This window comes from Ylistrum balloti, unplaced genomic scaffold (assembly GCF_031769215.1).
Source record: "Ylistrum balloti isolate Yb309-2 unplaced genomic scaffold, AGI_CSIRO_Ybal_v1 Utg370020, whole genome shotgun sequence".
Classification (NCBI taxonomy): domain Eukaryota; kingdom Metazoa; phylum Mollusca; class Bivalvia; order Pectinida; family Pectinidae; genus Ylistrum; species Ylistrum balloti.
The window spans coordinates 254,620-275,611 of record NW_026782088.1 but is presented as its reverse complement, the minus strand read 5'-3'; the positions used below and the strand labels follow the sequence as shown (position 1 = coordinate 275,611).

The 20,992-nt window shown below is 33.3% G+C and overlaps 1 protein-coding gene across 1 annotated transcript; it reads left to right on the top strand.

The window, feature by feature from the left end:
* Positions 1 to 13,479: 13,479 nt before the first annotated feature.
* On the top strand, positions 13,480 to 20,288 carry LOC132548618 (protein glass-like). The gene is made up of 2 exons (XM_060212491.1): positions 13,480 to 13,673; positions 19,175 to 20,288. Exons 1-2 carry the CDS (start codon positions 13,480 to 13,482, stop codon positions 20,286 to 20,288), a joined length of 1,308 nt encoding a protein of 435 aa, XP_060068474.1.
* The last annotated feature ends 704 nt before the right edge of the window (positions 20,289 to 20,992 follow it).

The following is a 20,992-nucleotide window of genomic DNA, read 5'->3' as shown; positions in this document are numbered from 1 at the left end:
AACCTGACTACTGGTGATCACGTGCTCGGACGTTCCTAATTAGACACCAGCTGGTCAACTGACCGGAGTGTTTTGTGGTGATTTTTTTTATGAAGCTCGGTAAGATTTTTTTCATACCCGCCCCTATATTTATTTTCGTTTTTTGGCTGGAGGGACTGACCAGTTGATGACCAGTGAGGTGGACATTGATATTTACTGGTGGACATTTAAACTAAACGGTGGTCAAACTATAATCCAGCAACTACAAATTACAGGTTCATTATACGAGTGTTCACACCCATTTTACAAACAGAATAATAACTCCTTTCATTATTTTGTCTTTCCTTTGTTCTAAAACGGAGTAAGAGATCTGGCGAATATAATGTCATCGGACAGGTTATATAATATATTTATGAAGCACACGAAAGCAAATGACAAATGATAAAGTTTGGTAATAGGACAATATCTTTATATAAAGACTAATTGGCAACATCACAAAAGGGACTAAAGTTGTCGTAATTATCAATAAATAGTAATTGTTCGAAAAGAACACGTATGCGCATGTCATAAACAAGGATTAAATCAAAAGTTAAATATATATATATTTAAAATACTGAGGATTAAAATAAAACAAAAAACAAAAAACAAAACTCTATTTTAACTCGTAATATGCATTTCTTCAAACCTGACATAGGTTTCTTCTTAGCATTTGATTTCCATTATTATTATCAAACATATAATCAAAATTAATTCAGATTTAGTATGTCGAGTTTCTAACAAAGATTTCAACACGAGTTTAGATTTTAATTAATTTTATTTAAACACTTTTCTATCTTATATTCAACAATATCATACATACATGTTTTACATATGAGATATACAAAACAAGCTTAGCGCTGATATTAACTCCTTTCCCAAGTACATATAAGATAGACAAATCCTCTTGAAACACCTTATTTATATTAAATGGATGATAATAAATCTTAACAGCTAAACACGTGATGAATCATATCACCTTAAATAATCTTTATATACAAATTACCTTATACTGCTAAGTACCTATATGTATATGAATTCACACAACATCTTTCATATTTAAAAAAAAAGCTGAAGAATTTTTTGGTTTAGTGTTTACCTAGTTTGACTTAGTTGGATTTTTTGACTTCCAAAATATTTCATCTTTTTTCGGTTTTAAGTCAGCATCAATTGTCCATATGTTTTTTCCGTGTCTTTGATATGTAATTGTTGTATTGTATTTTGTGTTATAATTATCACAAGTCAGTAAAACTTGGAAGATACTTTGAACCAATCAGGAGGTTCGTTTGTATAAATGTTGTTTGAAATGATTATATTTAGCCTTAAGCGTGTATGTAAAATGTGAACATGTCTACTTCTAGTGTTAAAATATTGATGAATTATTACCTTGTCATTTTGTAAAAAAAAACTTTCAGTCATACTGACAGACGAATGTTTACCAACATCTACAAGTAATGTGTATTCAATAAATGTTCTGAAGGATTTAAAATCGCGACATTATAAAATGGAATTCTTCAAAGATAATTGACAGTTATAGTTAGTTAATTGTAAAGAGACATAAGGTTAGATTGTATACATTACTTATGTATATATGAAGGTTTTGTCTCAAAAGATCGCAACATGACGTTAGATTTTGAATATAAGCTCCTTACGTAGCAGATAGATTTTGCATCAAAGATTTCAACGTGAGGTTAGCTTTTGTTTATTACTTACATAAACGAGCGGGTTTTCATTCATTCTATTAGTGGCACAGTTTGACGTTGTTCCAAAATTATCTGGTGTCTGAAAATTACGAAATTTATTTAATTATGGGGCTGCTGCAGCTTCCCGTTTAAATTTTGACTTTTCTTTCGATCACTTTGGATATTACTCAGTCGCCTCCTTCAAAAGTTTGGTCCTTAGCTTCACTGACGAGTCCTAGAAGGACGAAACAACCGTATGATATAGCATCACTGACGAGTCCTAGAAGGACGAAACAACCGTATAATGCAGCATCACTGACGAGTCCTAGAAGGACGAAACAACCGTATGATGCAGCATCACTGACGAGTCCTAGAAGGACGAAACAACTGTATGATGCAGCATCACTGACGAGTCCTAGAAGGACGAAACAATTATATGATGCAGTTTAATTCATTGTTTAGCTCTACTGTGTCTTACTCTGAATTATTAAAATGTGTATCTTTTGTTCCATCTACGTATCAAAATATTTCAACATGAGGTTAGATGGTCGAGGTAAATCTGGGATCTGTTACTACGTTTCTCCTAACGTATTTCAGACGCCAAATGATAATGAATGGAATCTCTCCACTGATTATGCTTAACGATAAATCTTTTGTCAATTATATTTGTTGCGTTATTTGGAAAAGAAATTAGTCTGTGGTAAAACCGATCTAGAACGGTGATTGGATTAGCACAATCTCTAAAGAACATGAAATTTATATCAGTGCAAACTTGCTGTTGGTAGTATTTTTTTTGTATTTTTATCTTCCAATAAAACATTATCAATATCAACATTAGTCATGAAATAATTCTATGATCTGTTTTACGTAGCAGAAGTCACAACCGGTGCTGGTCGTGTTTTCCTTGGAGCAATACACCCGTGATCTCGTACAAAGGCGTGGCTAATTACCAACCTGGAACAAGAGATGTGTCGAGTCGGCAAACGTGCCCACCAGATTGTCGCAGAGATAAGGAAGCACCATCGTCTGTTGGCTGAACTTTCTGGTTGACTTGTATATTTGTCGTGACAGCGTTACACAGGTCGGGTGTTTCAACTCACGCGGTTACCATTGTCGCGACCACCGGTACGGTACCGTTTAAATTGCTACGATAAGAACCTATCAAACCAATTTTCTCACTCTGGAGTCTTAAGTTTTCAATGTATATTTTTTGTATCAAACAACATTTTACCTCACCGTTCAAATTGATTAAATTAATGATTTGATTACCGTGACTACAAGTATCGTGGTGTACAGCTGTATATCAAATGCTTTGTATTCTAGTATTTCAAATGTCTTCACATTTATTGCACGAAAATGAATCGACCATCAATAATGAAAATGGATTTAAGGAATTTCTTTAAATAGATTTTTTTGTTCAAATTAGGAATGAGATAAATATATATATACATGAGTTGTGCCTTTGGAATAGGTAAAAATTTCTGGGTTTCTGACACAACTTTAAATAAATTACCACGTGACTTATATAACATTAATAGTAAAGTACGAAAGGCCGACAGTTGTGCTGTTAATCACCTTGTTTAGATGTCTCGACAAAAAACTCTCAGAATGTACTTGTATATATATAATTCATTAATGCTTCTTCTTATCAATGAACGTGATAGATTACGTCTTACACTCCCATGTAGTGTCCGATAACTATCGGCTCCTATGTAGTGATCGATAACTATCGGCTCCTATGTAGTGATCGATAACTATCGGCTCACGTCGATCTGATAAATAAAGTAGAACCAATGAGGTGAACCATGACCTAACCATGAGATAATATTTAAGTTGGTAATAACTGTTAATTGATTATACAAATTCATGAAATGTATAAGGAAACAAGTTAGGTATAAAATATTTATATATATTATATAACAAGAAAAAGTAAAGGAAAAAATCCCAACATACATTGTAGTACAAGTCAGAATATAAACATGTGCACTACTTCCCTAAATCAATTCGCCAGCAACACTATTCATCCTTCCCTCGGCCTTTTACTACCAGAACAATAATCATGAAAACATGCCAACAGAAATGAATGATAAAAAAAACAATGAAAACAAAAATAGAATTCTAGGCTGATATGGTGGTTCTACATCATAAAGATAATGTGATAACTTATACACAGGTACATAAACGTAACCGTCAAGAGAGGTTATCTAAGTATAAAAATGTGGTAACTTATACACAGGTACATAAACGTAACCGTCAAGAGAGGTTATCTAAGTATAAAAATGTGATAACTTATACACAGGTACATAAACGTAACCGTCAAGAGAGGTTATCTTAGTATAAAAATGTGATAACTTATACACAGGTACATAAACGTAACCGTCAAGAGAGGTTATCTTAGTATAAAAATGTGATAACTTATACACAGGTACATAAACGTAACCGTCAAGAGAGGTTATCTTAGTATAAAAATGTGATAACTTATACACAGGTACATAAACGTAGCCGTCAAGAGAGGTTATCTAAGTATAAAAATGTGATAACTTATACACAGGTACATAAACGTAACCGTCAAGAGAGGTTATCTAAGTAAAAATTGTTAATATACAAATCTATAGGCTTATGAGTATACTCAAATGATCCTACATTGATTCACTTGTCAAAAGTTAAAATGCTTTGTAGCACATTTCTATAATGTTTTTACATCACTCCTGAGTTTGGAGAAATGCCTTTGCAGGAATTTACTCATTTATAGTTGGTTCACCTGACGTATTTACGGTTAGTTCGCCTGTCGTGTCTAAAGTTGGTTCACCTGACATATTTACGGTTAGTTCGCCTGTCGTATTTATAGTTGGTTCACCTGATGTATCTATAGTTGGTTCACGTGATGTTTTTATAGTTGGTGGTCCTGACCTATTAATATATGGTTAACATGACGTATTTATAGTTAGTTCATCTGATGCATTTATAGCTGGGGTACCTGATGTATCTTTAGTTGGTTCACCTGATGTATTTATTTTAGGTTTACCTGTCGTATCTATAGTTATTCCAGCCGATGTATTTACAGTTGGTTCACCTGACGTGTTTATAATTGGTTCACCTGACGTATTTATAGTTGGTTCACCTGACCTATTTATAGTTGGTTCACCTGACCTATTTATAGTTGGTTAACCTCCTATTTATAGTTGGTTCACCTGATGTATCTATAGTTGGTTCACGTGATGTATTTATAGTTGGTGGTCCTGACCTATTAATATATGGTTAACATGACGTATTTATAGTTAGTTCATCTGATGCATTTATAGCTGGGGTACCTGATGTATCTTTAGTTGGTTCACCTGATGTATTTATTTTAGGTTTACCTGTCGTATCTATAGTTATTCCAGCCGATGTATTTACAGTTGGTTCACCTGACGTGTTTATAATTGGTTCACCTGACGTGTTTATAATTGGTTCACCTGACGTATTTATAGTTGGTTTACCTGATGTATTTATAGTTGGTTTACCTGATGTATTTATAGTTGGTTCACCTGACGTATTTATAGTTGGTTTACCTGACGTGTTTATAATTGGTTCACCTGACGTATTTATAGTTGGTTTACCTGATGTATTTATAGTTGGTTTACCTGATGTATTTATAGTTGGTTCACCTGACGTATTTATAGTTGGTTTACCTGACGTGTTTATAATTGGTTCACCTGACGTATTTATAGTTGGTTCACCTGATGTATTTATTTTAGGTTTACCTGTCGTATCTATAGTTATTCCAGCCGATGTATTTACAGTTGGTTCACCTGACGTGTTTATAATTGGTTCACCTGACGTGTTTATAATTGGTTCACCTGACGTATTTATAGTTGGTTTACCTGATGTATTTATAGTTGGTTTACCTGATGTATTTATAGTTGGTTCACCTGACGTATTTATAGTTGGTTTACCTGACGTGTTTATAATTGGTTCACCTGACGTATTTATAGTTGGTTTACCTGATGTATTTATAGTTGGTTCACCTGACGTATTTATAATTGGTTCACCTGACGTATTTATAGTTGGTTTACCTGATGTATTTACAGTTGGTTTACCTGATGTATTTATAGTTGGTTCACCTGACGTATTTATAGTTGGTTCACCTGACGTATTTACAGTTGGTTCACCTGACCTATTTATAGTTGGTTCACCTGACGTATTTACAGTTGGTTCACCTGACGTATTTATAGTTGGTTCACCTGACGTATTTACAGTTGGTTCACCTGACCTATTTATAGTTGGTTCACCTGACGTATTTACAGTTGGTTCACCTGACGTATTTATAGTTGGTTTACCTGATGTATTTATAGTTGGTTCACCTGACGTATTTATAGTTGGTTTACCTGATGTATTAATAGTTGGTTAACCTGATGTATTAATAGTTAGTTAACCTGATGTATTTATAGTTGGTTAACCTCGTATTTAAAGTTGGTTCACGTGATGTATTATAGTTGGTTCACGTGATGTAATTATAGTTGGTTCACGTGATGTAATTATAGTTGGTTCACCTGATGTATTTATAGTCGGTTCACCTGATGTATTTATAATTGGTTCACCTATTGTATTTATAATTGGTTTACCTGACGTATTTAGATCAATTTACCTGATGTATTTATAGTTGGTTCACCTGACGTATGTATGATTTGTTCACCTGATGCATTTATAGCTGGGGTACCTGATGTATTTATAGTTGATTCACCTATCGTATTTACATTTGGTTCACATGACGTATTTATATTAATTTACCTGATGTATCTATAGTTGGTTCACCTGATGTATTATTTTAGGTTCACTTGTCGTATCTAAAGTTATTCCAGCCGATGTATTTACAGTTGGTTCAACTGACGTATTTATACTTGGTTCACCTGATGTATTTATAGTTTGTTAATCTCGTATTTAAAGTTGGTTCAGGTGATGTATTTATAGTTGGTTCACCTGACGTATTTACAGTTGGTTCACCTGACCTATTTACAGTTGGTTCACCTGACGTATTTACAGTTGGTTCACCTGACCTATTTATAGTTGGTTCACCTGACGTATTTACAGTTGGTTCACCTGACGTATTTATAGTTGGTTCACCTGACCTATTTATAGTTGGTTCACCTGACGTATTTACAGTTGGTTCACCTGACCTATTTATAGTTGGTTCACCTGACGTATTTACAGTTGGTTCACCTGACGTATTTACAGTTGGTTCACCTGACGTATTTACAGTTGGTTCAACTGACGTATTTATACTTGGTTCACCTGATGTATTTATAGTTTGTTAATCTCGTATTTAAAGTTGGTTCAGGTGATGTATTTATAGTTGGTTCACGTGCTGTAATTATAGTTGGTTCACCTAATTTATTTGTAATTGGTTCACCTATCGTATTTAAAGTTGGTTCACGTGATGTATTTATAGTTGGTTCACGTGATGTATTTATAGTTGGTTCACGTGATGCATTTATAGTTGGTTCACCCGATGTATTTATAGTTGGTGCACATGACGTTTTTATAGTTGGTTCACCTGACCTATTTATAGTTGGTTTACCTGATGTATTTATAGTTGGTTCACCTGACGTATTTATAGTTGGTTTACCTGACGTGTTTATAATTGGTTCACCTGACGTATTTATAGTTGGTTCACCTGATGTATTTAGTTTAGGTTTACCTGTCTGTATCTGATAGTTATTCCAGCCGATGTATTTACAGTTGGTTCACCTGACTGTTTATAATCTGATGGAATTAAGTTGGTTCACTGACTGTATTTATAGTGATGATGAATTATAGTTAGGTTTACTACTGATTTATAGTTGGTTCACCTGAATTTATAGTTGGTTTACCTGACGTGTTTATAATTGGTTCACCTGACGTATTTATAGTTGGTTTACTGATGGAATTAAGTTAGGTTACTGACTGAATCTGATAATTGAATTAAGTTAGGGTACTGATGTATTTGAATCTGATGTATTAAGTTGGTTACTGACTGAATTGATAGAATTAAGTTAGGGTACTACTGAATCTGATAGAATTAAGTTAGGTTACTGCTGAATCTGATAGAATTAAGTTAGGGTACTACTGAATCTGATAGAATTAAGTTAGGTTACTGCTGAATCTGATGGAATTAAGTTAGGGTACTACTGAATCTGATTGAATTAAGTTAGGGTACTACTGAATCTGATGGAATTAAGTTAGGGTACTACTGAATCTGATAGAATTAAGTTAGGGTACTACTGAATCTGATGGAATTAAGTTAGGGTACTACTGAATCTGATAGAATTAAGTTAGGTTACTGCTGAATCTGATAGAATTAAGTTAGGGTACTACTGAATCTGATAGAATTAAGTTAGGTTACTGCTGAATCTGATGGAATTAAGTTAGGGTACTACTGAATCTGATTGAATTAAGTTAGAATACTGCTGAATCTGATTGAATTAAGTTAGAATACTGCTGAATCTGCTTTGGAGAATGTCACTTTGTTGCTTTGTTCTTTATTTCTCTATTTCAATAAAAAGTCATGTTTTCCATTTTATCATAAACTATTTCTTAATGTTACCAAACAAGCAGACTTTATTACTGGAAATGAATTAATCTTTGTTAAAGACAGAACAGGGACAATAGCATTTTTGTTGATGAAGCAATTTGATTGAAGATTGAAATAACCAATATAATTATTGTTGTTGTGGACGACGTACTAAGATAATGCTGTATTTGATTTCCAGAGTACGTAGACAGTGTTCATACTTAAAATTATGTATTATATCAAAAGCGGTATCTTCAGTCCATTTTCCTAGATGATTTAAACAGACAATTCGTTGTTTTAATAATAAGACTCTGGTCAGAATTCATTTGTATCCGACAACTTTATACGCATCGCAACAATTATTATGAAAACAAAATTAATACCTTCTTTAGTTAATTCTTAATTTGGTTTCCATTAGATCACATAACAATAAATATAATCATCAATTGTACAAGGTTGTGAATTTGTAAATTTTTAAACAGTGCATTTATGTTCAAGCATTTGTGAAATAAAAGTATAACATTCTGTGTGGGGCTGTTTTGACCAGTGGATAAAAATAAATTTTGTTCAATGTCGTAGCAACCGATCGTAAATAAATAAAACTTGATTAAAATGAAGTGCAATATACTGTACGTTAACCTATTTACAAATGGATGTATAAAATAATGTTATCGCACAAAATGAAATAATGTTACAGTACAAAATAATGTTACCGTGCAAAATAATGTTACCGTGCAAAATAATGCTACCTTACAAAATAATGTTATCACAAAATAATGTTACCGTACAAAACAATGTTTTTTTGTTACCGTACAAAATAATGTTACCGTACAAAATAATGTTATCGTACAAAATGATGTTACCGTACAAAATAATGTTATCGTACAAAATAATGTGTAAAATAATGTTACCGTACAAAATAATGTTACCGTGTAAAATAATGTTACCGTGTAAAATAATGTTACCGTACAAAATAATGTTACCGTGCAAAATAATGCTACCTTACAAAATAATGTTATCGTACAAAATAATGTTACCGTACAAAACAATGTTTTTTTGTTACCGTACAAAATAATGTTACCGTACAAAATAATGTTATCGTACAAAATGATGTTACCGTACAAAATAATGTTATCGTACAAAATAATGTGTAAAATAATGTTACCGTACAAAATAATGTTACCGTGTAAAATAATGTTATCGTACAAAATAATGTTACCGTGTAAAATAATGTTACCGTACAAAATAATGTTATCGTACAAAATAATGTACGTACAAAATAATGTTACCGTACAAAATAATGTTATCGTACAAAATAATGTTACCGTACAAAATAATGTTATCGTGTAAAATAATGTTATCGTACAAAACAATGTTACCGTACAAAATAATGTTATCGTACAAAACAATGTTACCGTACAAAACAATGTTACCGTACAAAATAATGTTATCGTACAAAACAATGTTACCGTACAAAATAATGTTATCGTACAAAATAATGTACGTACAAAATAATGTTATCGTACAAAACAATGTTACCGTGTAAAATAATGTTATCGACCAAAACAATGTTACCGTGTAAAATAATGTTATCGACCAAAACAATGTTACCGTGTAAAATAATGTTATCGACCAAAACAATGTTACCGTGTAAAATAATGTTATCGTACAAAACAATGTTACCGTACAAAATAATGTTATCGTACAAAATAATGTTATCGTGTAAAATAATGTTATCGTACAAAACAATGTTACCGTGTAAAATAATGTTATCGTACAAAACAATGTTACCGTACAAAATAATGTTATCGTACAAAACAATGTTACCGTGTAAAATAATGTTATCGTACAAAACAATGTTACCGTGTAAAATAATGTTATCGTACAAAACAATGTTACCGTGTAAAATAATGTTATCGTACAAAACAATGTTACCGTGTAAAATAATGTTATCGTACAAAACAATGTTACCGTGTAAAATAATGTTATCGTACAAAACAATGTTACCGTGTAAAATAATGTTATCGTACAAAACAATGTTACCGTGTAAAATAATGTTATCGTACAAAATAATGTTACCGTGTAAAATAATGTTATCGTACAAAACAATGTTACATTACAAAACAATGTTACCGTGTAAAATAATGTTATCGTACAAAACAATGTTACCGTGTAAAATAATGTTATCGTACAAAATAATGTTACCGTGTAAAATAATGTTATCGTACAAAACAATGTTACATTACAAAATAATGTTATCGTACAAAATAATGTTACCGTACAAAACAATGTTACCGTGTAAAATAATGTTATCGTACAAAACAATGTTACCGTACAAAATAATGTTACCGTACAAAACAATGTTACCGTGTAAAATAATGTTACCGTACAAAATAATGTTATCGTACAAAACAATGTTACCGTGTAAAATAATGTTATCGTACAAAATAATGTTATCGTACAAAACAATGTTACCGTACAAAATAATGTTACCGTACAAAACAATGTTACCGTGTAAAATAATGTTATCGTACAAAATAATGTTATCGTACAAAATTATGTTATCGTACAAAATGAAATAATGTTATCGTACAAAATAATGTTATCGTAGAACATAATGTTACAGTACAAAATGATGTTACCGTACCAAGTACATTCACCTTTCTACAAGCGTATATATAACCTATTGTTCTCCACTAATAAGTTTTTAATTTATTTATTTCGGCTGATTTTTTTCAGTGATTCTCGCATGATAAAAAATAGATGTACTAAACTGAATACAGAGATACGTCCTCAGCTTATTGAGAGCTGTCAACACTGCAAGCAGAAAATAATTCATTTATGTAAACAGATACCTATCTTTACATTCCTATCAACCGTAGGGATTCTTGTTGGGGCCATCCTTACAATCATAACATATCACATTTCCAATGCACTTTTCCTGTTTGCAAAATATGTTTATTTCCTTTTTTGTTGTTGTTGTTGTTGTTGATGATGATGATGTTGTATGGAAAATAATAAGTAAGTCACAGGAGTTTTGTGTAAGTAAAAAAATCAAATATTTCCTTAATTGATATTTTTCCTCCTACTGGGAATTCTAAATAGATTTGTTATTTTTTTCTTATTTTCTATTCATTATCATTATCAGCGAAACTTCTTTTGTTTTGGAGACTGCTATTCAAAGAAATTAAAATTTCTCTTTGGAAAATGACCAGTGTGAACTTCCGTGGGTAAACAGCATGCACTACTGACAAACAGGGAGTGCACCACTAATTCTATTTTATTGCCTATTAATTCAATACAGTAATCAGCCCCGGTCATTCTTCGGACTATACAATGACAAATATCTACTGTCATCTTTTGATGACAGGTCATTGCAGTTTATACTGCAAAAAAACTCAATCTAATCACTCGTAAATCAGGATTCTCAGGAGAAGATAAATTCATCCTCTTCATGAAATGTTAGATAATCCCTTGCAAAAATTAGCTATTTGCATCTTTTTTGATCTGTCATCGATAGCGCGTTTGCTAGTTTGCACGTGTAGTCACGTGTCAGACTACCGTTAGTCACGTTTGTCCGCGCACGTGAGCAATTATGGATCGAGATATGCGTGTAATTAAAGACTGAAGATCTTGTATGAACCACGGCGGGCTACTCTAGACCGAGAGCTACGCTGTGTGTCTCACCTCTGGTAGCGGGCGGGCGTGGAGGAGGGAGAACTGACTGGTGTCCGTATCATGTATCAAACATGGTATCCAATCAAAACCGTTTTCGTATGATTGTTTATTAATTGTCAGTGCACATAGCTTGGTCGGCCAATGGTGAAACCATGTTTCCTGTCACCAAAAGGTCAAAGATCATAGGTGTTCATATATTTCATCATAATTAATATTTTTCAATATAAAATATCCCAACTTATCCCTGCGTTTAGTTGGTATCATCAATTTAGGCTTTATATGAGTGAACTTGTTAGACTTTATAGTGTAATCAACCAACTTTTTTCCTTGTCGTCAAGAGTTTGTGATGCAAGAAGGATCGGGGCCCAGGGATGAACAAGCACGTATTACCAGAGGTAAGCCGTTGTTAAACACAGTGATAAAAATGCCGTTTGTATGTTTGGTAACGTTCGTAATTATATCTGTACATACCTATCGCCGATTCCTGTTGTAAGGATTATAAATCTCTGAAATAAGTAAATTTTCCCGATTACCACAAAAATGCAGTATATGTAATGCTTCCTAGCGTTTTTCCGATTAGTTTCTTCCTCACGTGAAAGATATCGGCGGTCGAGAGCCTATCTTTTACATCTTCGCATTTTAATTCAATTTCGTGGATATACCCTGATTGGGCGTTCTTTAGGGTTTTCAGCGCTTCATTAACACAAACCACGCAGCCTGGTCTTTTTCACTGGAAAACGTTCTTTTAAATCCGCAATTTTTAATTTTCAATTTTCAAAATTTTGTCATATATGTCTGATACGAAATAAAGACTGAAAGCGGATCTTGCTTTACATCTTTTAAAATATAATCAAGTAAATTTCTTTTTCTCGTTCAATCAAAGGCGTATTTAATTATTATTAATCCTGACCGAATTCATCTGGCATGTGTTAAATTGCGTTGTCTGTTCCGGAGTACTTTGCTTTCCGTTTTCCTTACGAACTAGCAAGTATGAATAAACAAATGTTTATTTTACATTAAAATTTCAATTAAATAAAACAGAAGCTTAAAAAATTGACGACATCTAAAAAGTGAACATCAATGATATATTTGAGAAATATTTACAATGCAAAGGTGATGTTGTCTCGTTTTTTATTGTTTTATCTCATGTTCATGTGAGAATCAAACGTTTTACTTTCCTATCTTATCTAACTATATCAGTATTAGATAGTAGATTATCAACTGTGTTAAACTATCAAATGAAAAATGTTTAATTACCGAACCTTATTTTATTGTTTGTTTGTTTGTTTGTTTGTTTTTTTTTACTGTCGGAAGCTTATAGAAACTTGTTTATCCTGATGTTTTTAAAACCCTCTATGACAATAGGTAGAAAATTTGCTGTGATGATAACAAAATTACTGCTATAATAATTAACACGTTATCAATATTTTGCAGTCTAACAGTGTTATATCTCGTTAAAATCGATGAATTAAATCATCATCCAATATGTTATGTTTGACTTGTTTCAACTAACCCCATGTCCACAGAAACGGGAAGTATAATGAAGTTATTTGTTGTCAGAAACATTACGCAGACATGGAAACGTATCCGCCTGGAAGCCCTGGATATGAGGACGTCTGGAGGACAAATTCCCCGGATGTAAAGCAAGCCTATCCAGATCTCTCGCGATCTCCGTATGAACTGAATGTGGGGTCGTATCCCGTGACTACTATAGAGTTTGATCCCGTCCCTAACGTCTTCACATTCTCCCCGTGTGGGCCATCCTACAGGTGAGAATAGTTTTAATGTCACCACAAAATGTACGGCAATATCACAAATCTAAAGATCTCAAAAAATAAAATAAAATTACCAGATGGTTCTTCCGTCCACCGAAAATCTTAATTCGTCAGATTATGAAGATGCCAAGTAAGGCTTCCATCGCTGTTATTTAAACATTTATAATTTATAAAACGCATTACTTTAATACCTTGACGAGAAAAAAATGTTTTCTGATTAACGGATATGGATAGAATAACAATAGACTTGATGAAGTCAATTCATATTATATAAAGTTATAAAACAAAACACACAAGTGAATAGAATCTTTTAAATACAAAATTAGAGTTAGATACAGTAGAGCAACGACAATTAAATAAACTGCATCATACCGGTGTGTTGTCCTCTTAAGAGGCGACTGAGGAAAATCCCAAGTGACCGAACGAAAAGTCAAAATCCAGACGTGGAGGTGCAACAGCCCGATAATTAGATAAATTTCATAATCAGGAATGAATGCCTAATATATCATGCCATATCTATCTATATGGTAATAATGAAATATACTGATGTGAAAACAACTATACAGTAATTTTAGAACAATTTTAATTTCAATAAAGCTAGTACAACGACATATACAAAGATTATTGATAAAGAAGTTTTGTGACAATCTGTACGTTCGTTTGGTAAGTTTTCGTTTTTGATTTGAGTACATATTTACATTCCAATACATTGACAGGTTCTTTAAATAAGGATAAAATTTCAGAAAATTGAACGGAAGAGAAAGTCGAAATTGATGGAATGAATAATAGTAATGAGGACCGTTAATCGTGGTCTATTCCCTGATGTTTTGGATAGGTGTTTAATACGTGTTAATTCTGTGTGAACAGCCGTGTCAATAAAATGATGTATAATTTACTATTGAAAAACATGTTATTTATGTCGTGAACTTGGTCATCAAGTATATCGATAAGCTACGTATCACTAGGATAAAACTCTCAAGATGTAACTGACTCAGGTTTAAAAGACAAGTATATTGACCCTCTCATACATTAATGCTTAAACACATTCACGTAAAGATAGAAAAGTGTTTTGGGGTGGGATTGTTTGCTAAATAGCTGCTTTCTCCAAACACTCAGGGGAGCATGATGATGGCTCATGTTACAGGGTCGTGCTTGTGGAGAGGTAAGTCTTCCAGTGTCAGGGTGGTAACAAAGATGTCAACGTATTGTCGAATTTAAACAAAATTATCTGTTTGTTAGAAGTATTTGATTAGGGCTGATAAATGTTCTAATTAGACTATGAGAGAGTAGTATATTTACCCTACCCTATATAAACTAACCCACGGCCTTTGAGACTATCATGCTTACTTCAAAGAATTTTATCATTTTTTATTCGATAAATAGATTAACTTTTCAGGTTCTTTTATTTCTATTAATAATTTCATTCCAGATAATAAATTTTATTTAAATACCATGGTTGTTTATAATATCTAAAGTTGATATGACAAGTTATAAAGAATATTTGGATAAACACAAAGCTGCCTGCGCTTTATGATCTCGGTCCGTTGTCATCCGTTCGACCGCGTCGATGTCAATACATGCGCTGTGATATAAAGTTTGGACAAGTGATCGGGTGAATGGAAACTCGGTCTGTCAAATATATATTTTTTGTTAAATTGTCAGAACGCTGTCTTTATTGGACTTAGTGATCTGTAGTTCAAACGTCTAACGAGGAAGACGCAGACTTATTATGTTAATGATTTTGAAATTGTCCTGGAATGGTATAGCCTAGAAATAGCAGCTCTCTGATGTACGTCATTGTCATCTACTCCTAACGCAATGGTACAGTAAGGCTTCTTTGTGGATGAGGGGATTAATACATATATAATGTTGGGATTCCAAATTTTATTGATGTGCATGGATTAATCTGAGGGACATACTGTGTATAGTGTTGACTTAAAGATGGATGTGGTTTACTCGTGTGTATTGTCCTTGTCTTCAGCCGTGTGCCATCTGTTCATTATGTATTTCGTATTCGGATGAATGGGTGCATGGAGGTCTGTATATATATGTATATTTCCGCTTCGAATTCAATGATTAAGTATGCATAAACACATAACATTATATACTGAAATACTTTAAATATTTTCTGAGATCAAATATAATATAATAAAGTACAAAACAAACGTTGCCATATACAACTGCTAACTGGACAGCTTGTTTCTAATGTAAATTTTAATTACGACGTAGATATATCAAAATCGGCAAGACTGGTTATTTCTCTTTATGAACAGATGGATATTAAACTAACTAATGTCTTTATAAAGATTAAGAATTTATTTTTCTATTTATATTTTTAGTTTGAAAATTACGATAAATTTATTTCGCCCGATCTATATCAAACTTTATAACAGTACGTTACATTACTACAGAATAAGGAACAATATTTCATAATGTTGATTTATTTATCCAGAAATAAATTACCGTTAATTTATGATTTTTTTCGAAAGAAGTAGACAGAAATTTTAATAGAATTGTAAATGCTCACTTAAATGTTAGCACATTGCCACGGGATCTATATTTAGTGCGGGGTATTTAAATACGGTGTGATCCCAAAGTCTGAATGTTTACTTTGTCCTCGAAAAGGGACATGAAATGCAGCATGGTGTGAAGGTTTTCAAGAACAATGGCCAAGCTTACTTCTTAATTGTCAAACTGAAGAGATGTTAAGATTCGCCACCACGTAAAGAATACATTTTTCGGGTAGTTTAAGGTAAACGATATATCTATTACAGATAAAATACAATATGATATTTACGTTCATATTTTTTTTCTCATTTAATCAAATGATGGATAAGTGTAAATGATAATATCAACAATAAGCAACATACACTGTATAACATTCTATTTGGATTCTTTTTATAAACACTTTTATTTACACCTTGATATAAAAATATCTTCCATTCTCAAATTCGATGGAAATGTATTTTTTTTAATTAATTGTTACTTATTGGGGTATTAATATCAGTTACAATATCATATTTATCAGCAAATAATACAGTAAAAATACGTATTTGTAACATACACATAGGTTAATTACACGTAGTATTAGGTATTTGAGAATATCTACACGATTTATTATCACAGTTGGACTTATTTGGTTCCTGAAATTAGTGAGAATTTTCAAAAACGTGCGCAAATTTTATATCATACTGATTACAGTAACGTTTTATGATAACCGAAATGGTCTGTTTGAAAACTTATCTTTTTCTCTTACGATTTGGAGTTAGGTGTTTATTACTTGGTGCTCGTTAGTTTGCCTGTTGGTTACGTTATTGTATATCTTGTTCTCATTTGAAAACGGGACATTACATATATAGATTTACCAATTTTACATGGCGAGTGTCGTCGATGAATCAGAAGACGCTAACTCTACCGGAATACCTGGTTTTATAAATCTAGTACTTTTTCACATTGAAGAACATGGTATTTGTACTTGGATCAACTAATATTGAAATGGCTGAATTGGTAGACGGTGCCTATTATTCCGGAATATTTGGTCTCACAATCTTTGAACTCTTCCGATGGTCTCCTTGAAACTTTTCTTTCCCTCCTTTCATTTAAATTTTCCCTTTTTTTCATGATGGCGATTTCTTGCTTCTTTGCCGTTATATTAAAAACCTGGAATAAATACACTTATCCAATTTCTATATATTGTTTTCGACAGATTCTTGTTTCTCTTTCACCCCCGACATCACAGACATGTCTTACAATTGACGTTGTATATATGTTTTTTTAGACAGAATCTTATTTCGCTTTCACCCCCGACATCACAGACATGTCTTACATTTGACGTTGTATATAAAGAAGTTATTTTGCTATAATTGTGTGCTTTATAAATGTCAATTTTTTCTATTATTTTTGTAAGACAAGGTCAAGTAGATGATAGAAATATGTCCCTTCTGGATATGATATATAGAATCTGAGAATATACTGCAAAGTTGGCATTTTATCTTGTGAATTCGTTCTTTTAATAGTTTTGCGTATATGTCACAAGTATAGTATACCCTGCAGCGTTTTTGATTGAATGCGCCGGTCAGAAATCGATTGTGACGTCATAATATGGGTAACAACGTCGCGACATGAGTTGAAAATGCGCAACAAAATGGCAACAATCGTTTTTTATTGTCCGCCTTATTTTGATAATAAAACCCGTGGAAGGGTATTTTAGTTGTGTGGTAAAAAAAAATCTTAATACATTCATTTCATATGAGAGTTTTTGAAAATCGGCTCAAAGTGTCGATTTTTGCTTCTCTTTAATAAAATCTCGTTGGAAATAAATACTCATGTAAGATCCTAGATTCATTTAATCTATCGATATAGGAGGGTAGGAATATAACAACTTTATACATTATTGTGGTTTGGCAAAATTAAGATGTCTCCGGATTTCCAAGTTTTGTAGATAGATCTCCAGAAAACAATATCAGTTATTAACGTATGAATATAAATCGGCGTTCACTGTTATTATATTTATTAATTTTGGCTCGACTGAGGGTATACGTATTCCTTGAAGTTCCCTCGAAATTATGCAGTTTTTCTCTAAAGGAGTCTCCCTGTAAATCTTTGTCTTGCTCATATTTTGCCCTAGTATTATTGACTTTGAGTTTGGATTGTGATTATTTTGACTTGTTGGTATTTTCTTGTTGATTTCCATTAAAAGTTTATCACTTGCGGCTATTGTTGAATCTTCGAAATCATACATGACACACTCTGCTCGAGGACTAGTTCTGATTTTCTTCAGTTTCGTCTCCTAAAGTTCACGATTTGGGGGCCTTACAGTCTGTAGTATCACTGACGAGTCCTAGAACGCCAACATAGCTGTATAGTGCAGTTTAATTAATTATCTGTTCTGTATGTCCTCTATTTCAGTAAAAAGGTGGTATTCACTTGTGTGTCTATTGTACAATCTTTTCTAGTATTATAAATGAGTGAACCTCTCCCTTTTGTTTTTTTTTTTTTTTAATATCATTCAAAATACTATCGTCACAAACTTGTTAGTCATAACTTTAGATTACTTTTCTAAACTAGACTACAATTTAAAAACATGAAAGTATGAGGCATATATTATTTACTGAATAATTGCTTGAAAATCGTAATGAATGCTGAAATAGACAATTTGCTTCAGACTTTGTTTCAGGAAATTGAATCAGCAGACAGTACAGGCGTCAGCTCGTGATACTTTGAATATCGAAGCTAAATGAACCACGAATACTGTACATTGTATGTCTATTCACCAGTGAATAATTCTAATGAACCAGGAGGAAAGCTTTTTGAAGTTTTGAAATGTTCTTGTACTGAAATCAATACTGTTGGCAGTTAATGGTAACTAGTTCTGTAAAGATATCAACTTTCCATCTTGTTGGAAATATTTTGTCGTTGCTTGGAAATCTGTTAGGAATTTTGATAATATATTACAGAAAGAAAAGTGTTTCAACAGTGATTTTTTTCTCTTTCAGAGAGTTTTCCGCATTCAAAGAGAAATCTCCACAGGATATTGCAGACGCCCTTCTCTCTTTGAAACACGCAGTGGTACATCCGGGTCTTGGAGGACAGTTATCTCCACTTTCACCAACCATGCATATTGGTCAAGCGCCTACGGGACCAGGTTCAAACAATGGACAGCACCCACAAAGTATCGGTTATGCGCTCAATCCAAACACACAGATGCCGCAGAACATTTATCCTTCTCAGCAATCTCCACAATATGGCGTGCCCCCTTACCCTTGTGAACCGCAGACGAACATGTTTCCATCAATGAGTGTAAGTGTGTCTATGAGTATGAATGTGGGGATGTCCCCTCACGGTGTCAGTAATTGTCAATATAACCCAGTGCATCACCAACAGTGGCCAAGCACACAACAGCAACCACCGCCACGGACTATAACTCCTCAATACCAGCATTCCCAGTACAACATGGCTCCTCTTTCCCCTCAGTACAACTGTCCGCAAACCCATCCCTACCAGTCCTCGTACTCCTTATCCTCGGACTTACGACCTCTTTCGAATTCAGAATCCAGAGGAATTTTTTATCGTCCTCATGATAACTTAAAAGAGGCAGCGAGACTTTGTGCTGTGAATCATTGGAAACGGTCCAAATTCTTTGGTGGACGACACGCGCATGCAACGTTACAAAGTGAAAATAACAAGGTCAACCTGTGTAGGATATGTGGAAAGACATACGCTCGTCCTAGTACATTGAAGACACATCTGAGGACACACTCAGGTGAGAAACCATACAGGTGTTCAACGTGTGACAAGTCCTTTTCCCAGGCAGCAAACTTAACGGCGCACATTCGGACGCACAGCGGCGAAAAGCCGTTCAGGTGCCCAATTTGCGATCGTCGATTCTCACAGAGTTCGAGCGTCACCACGCACATGCGCACGCACTCAGGAGAGCGACCATACAGATGTAGGTTATGTAAGAAGGCCTTCTCTGACAGTTCTACTCTGACAAAGCACCTTCGTATCCATAGTGGAGAAAAACCCTACCAATGTAAGCTCTGTCTTCTTCGCTTCTCACAATCCGGCAATCTTAACAGGCATATGCGAGTACATGCTAATTCCTCATAAAAAACCGTAAACTATTTTGTGATGGGAGAATATGCAGTATACCAGCAAATCGGATGATTGAAACTTTCTCGCTGACGTTACATACTGTTTAATAATCAGCTTATGGGATTCATCTGTTTGCAGCTTTTGTTTTGTTTTTTAAGAGAATTTAAAACAATCTTATAATTGTAAAATGCTATATGAGAACAGATCAATGTTTAATATGACATAACTATTGCCAAATATAAGCACAGTAAAGATTTGATGCCATTGTCGTTTCATAATGTCTCATTTCTGATAGGTAGTATTATACGGACAAACAACTGTATAAAGGCATATTTTTAATAATAAACAGTATTATACCGACAATCTCGTACTGACAAACAACAGTATAACGATAATATCGTACTGACAAACAACAGTATAACGACAATCTCGTACTGACAAACAACAGTATAACGACAATATCATACTGACAAACAACAGTATAACGACAATCTCGTACTGACAAACAACAGTATAACGACAATCTCGTACTGACAAACAACAGTATAACGACAATCTCGTACTGACAAACAACAGTATAACGACAATCTCGTACTGACAAACAACAGTATAACGACAATCTCGTTCTGACAAACAACAGTATAACGACAATATCATACTGACAAACAACAGTATAACGACAATCTCGTACTGACAAACAACAGTATAACGACAATATC

Excerpts from the sequence above, each read along its gene's own strand:
- LOC132548618 (XM_060212491.1), top strand. The coding sequence starts at position 13,480 with ATGGAAACGTATCCGCCTGGAAGCCCTGGATATGAGGACGTCTGGAGG. Across the intron at positions 13,674-19,174 it reads CCGTGTGGGCCATCCTACAG|AGAGTTTTCCGCATTCAAAG; the intron begins GTGAGAATAGTT and ends TTTCTCTTTCAG.